General features: G+C 44.4%; 1 protein-coding gene across 1 annotated transcript in view; it reads left to right on the forward strand.

Moving 5' to 3' along the window:
* The window catches only part of LOC141134130 (extracellular calcium-sensing receptor-like), a 30,741-nt gene extending 20,740 nt beyond the window's left edge, over window positions 1-10,001 (forward strand). The window contains exons 5-6 of the mRNA XM_073623716.1: window positions 8,886-9,009; window positions 9,097-10,001. Of these exons, the coding sequence (XP_073479817.1) occupies window positions 8,886-9,009; window positions 9,097-10,001 (1,029 nt within the window). The remainder of the gene's footprint in view (window positions 1-8,885; window positions 9,010-9,096) is intronic.
* Window positions 10,002-12,815: the final 2,814 nt, after the last annotated feature.

Here is a 12,815-nt window from a genome sequence, read left to right on the forward strand (position 1 = left end):
TGTTGAATAAAAGTGGACAAACTTGCTTAGGCAAAGGGACATCCCCATCCAGCAAAGAGACAGCCCCATATATTCAGCAAAGAGAAGGTCCAATCCAGCAAAGAGACATCCCCATATAGCAAAGAGATGGCCCAGTCCAGCAAAGAGACTGCCCCATATAGCATAGAGACAGCCCAATCCAGCTAAGAGACATCTGGAAATATACAGCAAAGAGACTGGGAGCTAATTTATCTGGGGGGATATTGTACTGGGAGCTAACTAGTCTGGAGACATACTAACCCCTGGGGGGGGGATTGCACTGTCGATCCACCAGTATACCCCCCAAGATCAGTTAGCTCCCAGTATAATATGCTCCAGGTCAATCTGCACAATATCCCTGAGGCCAGTAATTGTCAGTCTGCATGACTTTTCCCTCTACTTACAGACCTCAGTGGCATGCATTGCAGTGTTTTTCCTCCTGGGCTCTTGCTGATATCATCACCCTGAGGGCAAACCCACCCACAGACAGCTGCCCGCTACACGATGCCTGCAGCTCCCGGACAGCAACGGACCTGTGTATGACAGAGTGACACAGGATGCAGTGAAAGGAGCCAGGCAGGGCACTAAGAACCGCAGCTGCAATGCCTGAGACATGGAGATTGCCACTACCCGGGGGCAGCAGGGAGGGGAGTGAGGGGAGCAAGAATTAACCCAGGGAGCACAATTGCGCCCCCTTGCCCCCCTGTAATGACACCACTGATTGTATCCCCCTTACAAAATATATATATATATATATATATATATATATATATATATATATATATATATATACAGTACCATAGTATGATCCAAAAAAACACCCACCGCTCCAAACGCCATTGTTCCCCTCAGCTGTGCGTACACTGGGGCCAGCCATGGGAACTCAATCTTATTCCATGTTGGCGGCATACAGGAAACAGATAAGTGCACACCAATGACATCTCCTGGAAACTTCTGTGCAAAAAGCTGACGTGCTTTTAGACATCCTGAGTGAGTAGTGATGACCCTGGGGAGGGAGAGAGTAACTTCAGGGAGTTTGGACCCAACACTGTGGGGCTCCCAAGGAGAAGAGAGGAGTATTAATAGATGATGGCTTAATAATGAGGTGCAATGTGCTACGGACCATCCAGCTTAATTATTGTAATATCACAATAACCAGTGTGTCTATGTTCTGCCAGCAATGAACACTGTTGGCACAATTAGCGGCATGTGAAGGCACTAGCTGTGACCTTTACTGCTCAATACATTAATATAGGGATACATGCATGGGATCTTGAATGTCCTGATATAGAAAAATGTTGCTGTAGACACATAACACAAGCAACTTTCCAGCACTATTCCTTCAGAGTACTACCTATAGGGCAATCAAACGACAACCCAGTACTTATTAGAGTCTCAGCCTTATAGCTTGTATGAAAAGCAAGTGACCCTTCCTGTGAGGTCTTTGGGACTGGTAGTGAAAGGAAATTTTCTAAATGAAGAGAAAGATAGCATGCCTGTAAGCAGGAGCAGTTAGCTAGTCTGCCACTAGGCGGTTGTGTCCAAAGATAGTGTGTATTATGGAATTATGTAAGTGGGTGTTAGGGCCCTCTTTGGACAAGGCCTTCCTGTAGTGATGTCATGGATGTAGTCATTGCCATTATAAAAGCCAGGATAGGAGGAGCTGTAAGTGTTCAGGGAATGGGAGTCAGACACTTCACACTTATGAGGGTGCAGTCAACTACTACAGTGGCCCAGTGTAGGGTATAAGGCCTTGGGTGATGTACATAATCAAGAGGTTCAGCTGCAGCAGTCCTGTCTATGGAACAAAAGGAAGGGTGTCGTGAGCTGGATGCACAAAGCCTTATGGGTAAGTCAGAGCCCTCTGAGTGAGTACTGATGACCCTGGGGAGTGAGAGAGTAACTTCAGAGAGTTGGGTCCCAACACTGTGGTGCTCACAAGGAGAAGAGAGGAGTATTAATGGAAGATGGCTTAATAATGGGGTGCAATGTGCTACGGGCCGTCCACTATATGTAATTAGCAAAGTATGCAAAGCAACACTGGATATTAGGTCTATGTGATGTGACATGTCAATTCTATCTTTTGGGGGGCGTGGCCAGCACCTGGGATGTGAGGACGTGCACAGCCTGAGCTCCGTCCACACCGCACATATCCTGCTCAAATCCTGAGATCCAGGCCGACATCCGAGGGTCCTATATACCCCCACAGCACCCGGAGAGCACTGAGACCATCCGGGGATGGTCAAATACGGCCCACCGATGGAGGAGGCCCCAGGAACCGGGCCGTCGGTACCGCCATGCAGGCCGCAGCAAAATGGCGCCGCTCAGCATGAGGGAGACAAACAGCGGCAGGCAACCTTCACATCCACACCCTGGAAGCAGCTCATGGGGAAGGGTGAGTCACAAAGATCCCCCCCTACCTTAAGCCCAGAAGACCCCCTCCTATTCTCCCCTGTGGAGGGACATGATCCTCAATCCCCCAGAACAGACAGAGGGGATGCAGGCCCTGCAGAGCCATCACTGTCCCAGATTATGGCAGCCATCCAGCACAGCCATGCATCCCTCACCACACAAATGGACACCATCAAAACAGAATTATCCTTTTTGAAACAAGATGTCCACAATATTCGCCATAGAATGACTAATGCTGAACAACGCATTAGTGATATGGAAGATGAGACACGTCCCTTACAGGGCTCTGTGAGGGAATTGCGGCAGGCCCATGAATACACTACAGATAAGCTCACTGATATGGAAGACCGCCTCAGAAGGAACAATTTGCGCTTTCTGGGGTTCCCAGAGGGTGCTGAGGGCAAAACACCAGAAACATTCATGGAAAGATGGCTGCTGAATGAGTTTGGGGCAAACACCTTTTCACCGATGTTCGCCATAGAAAGGGCACACAGAATCCCCATGCGCCCTCTGCCACCTGGGTCCCCACCACGTGCCATGATTATAAAGCTGCTACACTTCCGTGACAGAGAGGCTATCCTCAGAGTAGCTAGAGAGAGGGGCAAAGTATCCTTCAATGGCAATAACATCACCATTTTCCCAGATTTTTCTGTAGCCACGCAGAAGCAGAGAGCCACTTTTCTGGCAATTAAACGCAGGCTACGTGAGCTTCATCTTCCATATGGCATGTTATATCCTGCACGTTTGCGCATCATCTACCAGGGCAAGGCCTATTTCTTTACGGATCCCAGAGAGGCATCACAATGGATGGACACCTTAGCACATCCGAATCGCAGGAACCAGGATAGGGGACCTCCCCCCCGGTAGTGTCTCACTATACATGAAACCCACCTGGAGGCATTCACTACACCCAATTGCAGCTGTTATGGGACTTCCTCTCCTGCATCCTAAGAAGTAGAAAATACATTTACATCTACAAGCAGTCGAGACGGGACTATAAATCCTGCATATCTCTGAAGAAGAAGACATCTCCCATGCTACCCTCGGATGCCACTAAGCAACCTACCATCCTCCCTGACTGTTATTTTTCCTTTTTCTATTATTCTTAGTATTATTATTATTTTTTTACCACCATGATTTTTCAGGCCAAGAGACACCACACATTCTTTGCTTTGTGCGGACAAACACGGATGGAGACCCAGAGCTGTGGACCTTTCCACGTCTCCTGAGATTAGTCGGCTAGGGGTCTGAGCCATGGCCCTCTTGCCAAATAGGTTTGGTTATGGGTATAAAGCTCTCATATGTTGGGGGATGAGAGCCGGGAGGGCTAGGGAGGGGGGAAAACTTGTTGGGGAATACTTTGAGGGGTTTTACTACAACGTTATGGTTATCTACAAACAAAGCTGGTGTTCAATGGTATATGCATACTTTAAAAGTGATTCTTTGGCTCTACAGTTTCTGCAGACTGGGACTGAGATCCATAAATCGTTGAGTAACATAATAGAGATAGTTGTGTTCTGGTCTATTTCTCAGGGCTCGCTGGACCTCACCCAGGGCGGGGTTCTGGCGGACAATGAGAAATGGACTCGAATAGGTATGACTTGTTTATACGCATGTCTAAGCTCCGTATAGTTTCATGGAATGTTAGGGGGCTTAACTCCAAGGTCAAAAGGTCACTGATGTTTGATTATTTGGCAAGACACAATCCACACGTGATCCTCCTCCAGGAAACCCACCTTCAGGGATCAAGAGTAATGGCTCTAAAGAGAGCTAAAATTGCCTATGCAATACATTCTACTTATTCCACGTATGCCAGAGGCACATCTATCCTTATAGCAAAATCTGCCCCTATCACCATAAAGCATGTTAAAACTGACCCTAACGGATGTTTTGTTATTGTGGTACTTGAATTATGGGGTAAGCCTTATACGGTCACAAGCCTTCCCACCACCCTTCACTAAACTATTCTTTGAACGGGTGATGAGTTCCCTCTTGGCGATAGCAGAAGGCCCTCTGTTGATAGCAGGGGACTTCAACACAGTACTCGACAATTCCATAGACAGGTTCAAGTGCTCTACATCGCCCCCCACACCCCTGTGCTCTTTTCTGACCCAATTTGATCTGGTGGAGACCTGGAGGTGGAAGCACGCAGACGGGAGGGAATACTCATGTCAGTCCGAAACGCATGGTACTCTGTCCCGAATAGACCTATGTTTGGTTTCATCTGAGCTATTGAATAGGGTGACTGAAGTCAGATATCTCCCAAGGGCGGTGTCTGATCACTCCCCTTTAATGATGGACCTTGCCTTGGGCCCTCCCACCTCATACCGCTTGTGGCGACTGAGCCCTCTTTGGCTAGCGGATCAGGTGGTGGTGGATCAGGGCGCGGTGGAAATGAAAGCATATTGGTTACGCAACCGTCAAAGTGTCTCTGTCCCGTTGACCTGGGATGCCTTTAAGGCCACCACGCGTGGCATTTTTGCGGCGGCAATCGGGCAGGCCCGTAAGGCATCCCAGTCCAAATTAAGGGACGCAGAGAGGGATCTTAGGGCAGCCGAGGCTGCTTACTCTACCACCCCTTCCCCAGCAACACATAATACTTGGAAACATAGATCCAGAGACCTGGACCTAGTCCTTCTAGAGCGTACTCAGAAGAAACTACTGTATCAAAATCAGCGAATCTTTGAGTTTGGAGACAAAAATAGTCGATTATTAGCGTATTTATCTAGGCCTGATTATCAACCATGCAGTATTCCAAGAATTAAGAATGCAATAGGTACAGTGGTGGAACAGAGTGGGGAAATAGTTGATGCTTTTGTGAAATTTTACTCTTCATTATATGCTACCAAAGCTCATTATACTATTGTAGAACTAGACGATTACTTGGCTGACATCTCGTTACCAAGGCTCCAAGAAGAACAGGCCTCACTCCTTGATGATCCTCTGACAGAGGAGGAGATTGGAGAAGCCATACAGTCCTTTGCCAGAAACAAAACGCCGGGACTGGATGGCTTCCCCATAGAATGGTATATGCAATTCAAGGAACTTTTGATACCCCATTTACTGAGAGTTTATAATTCTGCTATAAAAACAGGACAGTTACCGCCCTCAATGTCAGAGGCGTTGATTGTCCTCATCCCCAAGCCTCATAAAGACCACCTATTGTGTGAGTCATATAGGCCAATATCATTAATTAACTCAGACGTCAAGATTTTAGCCAAAGTGCTCGCCCGGAGACTGAACACAGTTATCACCACCATTATTGGGGCAGATCAGACTGGATTCATCCCAGGACGATCAACATCCATAAATTTACGGAGACTGTTCACAAACCTGCAGGCCACCCATGATGTTGTAGGGACTAGAGCGGTGCTGGCCTTAGATGCACACAAGGCATTTGACTCGGTCGAATGGCCTTATTTAATGGAAGTCCTGGCGAAATTTGGGTTTGGAAATACCTTTATCAAGTGGGTTCAACTATTATATTCACAGCCTACTGCTAGGCTGCGGATAAATACATCAGTAACCAATCCATTTCTGATTAAAAGGGGTACTAGGCAGGGTTGCCCCCTGTCACCGTTGCTATTTGCAATTGCGATAGAACCTCTGGCAGCACTGATAAGATCCAGTAGGGAAATAAAGGGACTGACGATTGGGGGCCTAGAAGAGAAAGTATCTTTATACGCTGACGACATGTTAATATACCTGGCGGACCCTCAGTCGTCACTCCCAACCCTGCTGGAAATTATTCGACAGTTCGGCCTTTTCTCAGGGTTTCAAGTTAATTGGGACAAATCCCTTATGTTTAAAATAGATCCGGATGCGGTGTTTACACCCCCTTCCTCTTGCCCGCTACAAATAGTCGACTCTTTCAGATACCTGGGGGTCATGATTCAACATCCTCTATCCTCTTATAGTAAATATAATCTAGACCCACTTATTAGCAGAATGAAGACCACACTGAAGACATGGACCAATCTTAACCTAACGATATTAGGTAGGATAAATATCTTTAAAATGATATTCCTTCCACGTTTCCTATACATCCTATGCAATTCACCAGTATATATCACCAAAACTAAATTTAAAGAGATTGATTCTATTCTTATCACCTTCATATGGAAGGGGGGAATGGTGAGAATTGCAAAAAATACTCTTCAACTGCCGGTGTCGGAGGGAGGTTTGGCACTACCATGTCTTCAGACATACTACATAGCCGCACAGCTGGTTCATGCCCATTGGTGGTTCTTCCCTGAAGCCAACAATGCGGCTACGTCCCTAGAAGCAGCCATACTCACCTCTTACGAATCCCTACAATATCTGGTCCACCGCCTATCTCTCAGAGGGAGGGAAAGCACTAAAATCCTTGAAATGACTTTACGAATTCTTAAACTAACTAAAATGCTGCCAGACACTGAACATCGTATCTACTCCCCAAACACTCCATTATGGGGGAACCCAAATCTACAGGAATTCGCCCGTAGGACAGATGGGGAATACTGGTCGAAAAAAGGGGTAAAAACCATAATGCATTTATTCTCAAACAATACGTTTCGGTCATTTGAGGAATTTCGCCAGGACTACCAACTGCCACGCACAGCCTATTTTCTTTATTTGCAAATACGCCACACAGCAACCACCCAGTTTGGGTTGCGTAATATGACTGTTCGATTATCTCCGCTAGAGCAATTATTAATAGATCCCTCCCATGACAAATTAATCTCCATATATTATAAATCTCTACTCCACACTACAACGAGCAGACTTAGTAACACGCTCACTAAGTGGAAAGCTGATATCCCTGAGCTGACGGAGGATATCTGGCAGGACATACTTCCCCTCCAGGTCCCCTCTGTCATCTCTTCCAGGGACAGGGTCATACAGACCAAACTATTATATAGAGCATACTTCACGCCATCCTTATTATTTAAACTTAAAAAACTACCATCGGCAATGTGCTCCAGATGCAGCATCATGGAGGCCACCTTTTTCCACTTGATGTGGGAATGCACCGAGATCAGGCGGTTCTGGTCAGGGGTCACTGCTTTTGTCAGTTCCTTGACTCAATTGCCTAATATCTGCAATCCCCTGAGATGCCTACTAGGATATGTGGATGATGAGAGTATATCCAAAAACAAGCAAACTTTCTTGAGAATTGTGTTATTTTATGCCAAAAAATCTATTACCATTCACTGGAAATCACAATCCCCACCTACGATAGCATTCTGGCTGACCATGGTTAATCAAGCCATACCATTATACAAATTAACATACGAAGCCAGAGGATGCCCAAAAAAATTTCACAAAATATGGGGTCTGTGGACTAACTCTGAAAACACTATCACACCTGCCATATAAAGCTAACAAAGAAATTCCAGTCAATGATACCAAGTTTATTAATAAAATTAAATAGACATATACAGCTGAACAATATGAAAACATGTATGCCAAATGTATACCATTGTCTTACACTCTGTACTGCAATGAGCAATGTTTGCTCGAAATATGTGTATTTATGTTCGTATGTTTGTCTTATACCACAAAACCAAATAAAATTTACCTTTAAAAAAAAAAAAATTCTATCTTTGAATAGCAACAGTAAAGTGCGGAAACTATAACTTTGTGTGGACATTGCTTTCTTATGAATATAAAGGCTAATGGCCATGGAAGGGAAGGCCTATGGCAACGAGTGGATACAATATGACTGAGACTCTTAGCTATAGCAGTGGGTTGTTGTCCTATCCAAGGGGTAGAGGGGCGGGAGCTTGAGCAATGTAGCGCCAACAGTCAGCCAATCAGAAGCCCTCTTACATGTCTGTGTTTTGTCCATACAGAGGATGCAAGTTTGCTCTAATGCCAGTCCCATGGAGGAGCATCTAAATCATTCCATGTGACAGCTATGTCTGTGTAAGACATCTCAACTGATAGCTTACACATGTGCTTCTGGGGAGGCCTATTTTAAATGAACTTGTTGCTCTGCCCTGCATCTGCAAAATATAGGTTCACCTAAACAATAAAAAAAATATTGGAACACTAGCCACCAGTAAGGATAAGTTCAAGCATTTTCGCAACTCAACGTGCCCACACCTGCCAGGAAGCTGACACTCCGCAGTGCTAATTACAGACAGTGAGACATTTCCCAATCCGCGGCTGCACAGATCAGGAAATGTCTCGTTACCTGTGATTAGTGATGCGCAGTGTCAGCTTCCTGGCGGGTGCGGACATGTGGAGTTGCGAAAACACCTAAGCTAATCTTTAGCCACCAGTCTCAACATTCTTCATTGCTCATTCTTTCTACCTAAAATAACCACCTAATCTGAGTGTTCCTAAAATGCATGAAAGTTTAATTATGTTTCATGGCAAGGTGTACCCACATGTTAGCAGTCAGATTCTGCTACATTCTTTAGGATCTGTTTTCTTATTTCTTTAAGCATTTTCTATTTATTTTCATTAAGGTCCCAACATCAAAGTGCAGTTCTAGCTGTTCTCCAGGATTTATGAAGGTGACTATTCCTGGAAAGCCCATCTGCTGTTTCCAGTGCGTACCGTGTCCTCAGGGACAAATCTCCAATGAAACAGGTGCTTTATAAGATTATGTTTAATTATTTTAGGTTTCTACACACAAACTGTGCTTTTTACAATACTGACAATAGCTTTCTTCTCTAGATGCTGTTAATTGCCTCCCTTGCCCCTGGGATATGTGGCCCAATCTCCAGCAAGGTGCATGTTTGCCAAGGCCCATTGAGTTCCTCTCCTACAGTGAAGCACTTGGCATTATCTTGGTTACCATTGCCATATTCTCCTCTGTTGTCCCACTTGGAATTTTGGGATTGTTCATCCATTATAGGACCACACCAATTGTGCGAGCCAACAACTGGTCTTTAAGCTGTCTTCTTCTCATATCTTTGTGCCTTTGCTTCCTTTGCTCATTGGCGTTTATTGGATACCCGCAAATAGATAAGTGTCTTCTCCGCCAGGTTACATTTGGTTTGGCCTTTGCATTGTGTATCTCTTGTGTTCTAGCCAAAACTATTACAGTTATCATTGCCTTCAAAGCCACCAAGCCAGGAAGTCAGTTAAGAAAGTTTACTGGTGTACGAATATCCTACTCACTCATTGTCTTTTGTCTGCTAATTCAAGTATCCATCTGTGTGACTTGGCTTTCTTCTTCACCTCCTTTTCCAGAGTTTGACTCTAACACTCAGTCACAGGTAATTATTTTGAGCTGCAATGAAGGTTCTCCTACAGCATTCTGGTTTATGTTAGGATACCTTGGTCTCCTAGCCACCATCAGTTTTATTGTTGCGTTCTTGGCCAGAAGATTACCTGACAGCTTCAATGAGGCAACGTTTATTACCTTTAGCATGTTGGCTTTCCTCAGTGTTTGGATTTCCTACATTCCAGCCTCTCACAGCTCACAAGGAAAGTATACTGTGGCCACAGAGATCTTTGCCATCTTATCTTCTACCTGGGCTCTTGTGGTTTGTATTTTCCTGCCAAAATGTTTTATCATATTGTTTCGACCAGATATGAACTCTAAAGGACTATTGATGAGGAAAAACTGTGGCTGAAAATCAAAAATGTGCACATCTATCTTGTGCAGGACTACAGTTATGTAATCATAGAACTGTTTATGTTGTAAGCGTTTTAGGAAAGTATTTTGTAGATTCATAACTTTCTCTGTTCTGAAGCTATTGCTGCTTGTTTCACCATATTCTCTCTCTTATGGATTGCTGAATGGGAAGGTCTGCCTTCATTACAACAACCTGAGCAATATCTGTGTTGTAATGGAAAAACCTGCAGTGTCTGCATCCCTCTAGAATGGATGAGTCTTGTAGAGTGGCTCACTAAATAAGAATCTTATTGCAGGTGATGCCTGAAAATTTTGCTTGTATCGAATTATGGTGTACTTCTGTGAAAAGCAGGGAGCCAATTACACAAGCAAAGTATGAGATTTTGGCAGGTATATAGGATATTGATATGCATGTTAACTATTTGCAGAATGGTTCCTACATTGCATGGAAGTGATATTTGATTTTTTCGCACATTTTAGAAAATGAAAACATATGTAGACTAAAATGGAATAAACAAATTAACAGTTAATATGCATTCTGGATCAAATGCAAAGCCAGGGCCATCTTTAATATTGATTGGACCCTGGGCAAACATTTTCTTGGCCCCCCCCATGCAATTTCATTCTTCACCTGCTCTGAGACATACAAAAAATACCAGTTTACTGAATCAGGCAACAATTGCGATTGGTTGCCAGAGGTTAAAATGTATCATTACCACTCACTGGCTTCTAGAGGTTACAGCACACATTATGGCCCACTGATTATTTGCTAGAGGTTACAGCACATAACTTCTGCTTGTTGATTGGTTGCTAGAGATTACTGTACATCAATACTGCTCATTGATTGGTTGCTAGATGTTACTGGACATCCTTACCACTCACTAATTGGTTGATAGCGGTTACTGCACATTATTACTGCTCACTGATTGGTTGCAAGAGGTTACTACATACCCTTACCACTCAAAAATTGGTTGCAAGAGGTTAGTGCACATCATTACTGCTCACTGATTGGTTGCTAAAGGTTACAACACATCATCTCCCCACTGCCTGCACACCATGATCTGGGGAGATGAGGGGGCCCATCAATAGACAGAAAACTCCTAGGGATCCTAGGACTCCTGGGATCAGTGGCAATGCTGGGGGAGGGGCAGGGTGTTATCAGTGGCAATGCTGGGGGGTTGATGGGATCAGTGGCAGTGGTGGGGGGATGGGATTAGTTAGGATGGGGATTTACACTGACCACTAATGTAATAGGAGCATTCACAGTAACCACCAATGTAAGAAGGGATTTACACTGACCACCAATGTAAAGGGAACCTTCACACTGGCAACTAGTGTGAATGAAAGGATTGTACACCAAGACCCAATGTAATGAGAAGATTTACACTGACCACCAATGTAACTGATTTGCATGCAAAATCACTTTCCTGACACCACGGAAACATGCTGCTCTTTACCAGATACACAGCTGTGTCATTAATTGTTAATGACACCCTCAGGCATCTGCTGAGATGTGCGTATTCACATGCACCAAAATTCACGCTGCTGTGGCACCACCTCCAATTTGCTTACCTTTGCAGAACAGGCTGATGTTAGGCTTAATGACCACAGTTGCAGGCAGGACTTTCAAGCATGCCCTTTACCTCCCCAGGGGGCAGCATTCAACAGAAGTGATGGTGGATATGACCTCGGTGGGGGCATGATATCCATATGAATGCCGCCTCTATTTACTTATCAATTTCGTGGCTATTTACATATTAACCACTTCACCCCCAGAAGATTTGGCTGCTCAATGACCAGGCCATTTTTTGCGATACGACACTGCATCGCTTTAACTGACAATTGCACGGTCGTGCGATGCTGTAACCAAACAAAATTGTTGTCCTTTTTTTCCCACAAATAGAGCTTTCTTTTGGTGGTATTTGATCACCTCTGTGGTTTTTATTTTTTGCGCTATAAACAAAAGAAGAGCGACAATTTTGAAAAAAACACAATGGGGGTTATTTACGAAAGGCTAATCCACTTTGCACTGCAAGTGCACATGAAAGTGCACTTGCAGTGCACTTCGAAGTGCAGTCACTCTAAATCTAAGGGGTAGATCTGAAATTAGTGGAAGCTCTGCTGATTCAGGGATCAGGAGTAATTTAAGTTATTTAAAGTAACTTAATCTAAATTAAGAAACAAATTGAACAATATTGGCCCCAGGAACATTGGCCCACCACTCACCCACCCAAAAAATTAGTTATTTATCTGTAATTCTACCCCCACAGGAACCTATGAATAAGATGGGTCCTCTGTTGCTTGCCTCGACCTTCCAAAGGGCCTCAGCCCCTTTGATACACCAGGTTGAGTGTAAAAAGAAAGTCAATACAGTGAAGCATGGCAAATAATTCCTATTCCCCAATAATAGTGCTATATCAAAAGCAGGCACCAAACCAGTTAGCAAAGGCAATCTTAACAAATGACTTCTGTTTGGGCAGCACTAGGGTTGTTTGTTCAAATCCCAACACCAGCACTACCCGCCTGGAGTTTGCATGTTCGCCCTGTGTCTGTGTGGATTTTCTCTGAGTACTCCGGTTTCCTTCCCCACTCCAAAGACATACTAGTTGGCTCCTGTCTAAATTGGTAGTAGGTATAATTGTGAAGCTAGGGACGTCAGATTGCAAGCTTCTTAAAGGCAGGGACTGATGTTAATGTACAATAAATGTGTAAAGCACTGTGTGAATTGATGGCGCTATGTAAGTACTTGTAATAAATAGGTATTATCACTCAGTAAAGTTGGCTTGACTATAATTGAGCTAAGTTCCCTAAG

This window comes from Aquarana catesbeiana, linkage group LG03, assembly GCF_042186555.1.
Source record: "Aquarana catesbeiana isolate 2022-GZ linkage group LG03, ASM4218655v1, whole genome shotgun sequence".
NCBI lineage: Eukaryota > Metazoa > Chordata > Amphibia > Anura > Ranidae > Aquarana > Aquarana catesbeiana.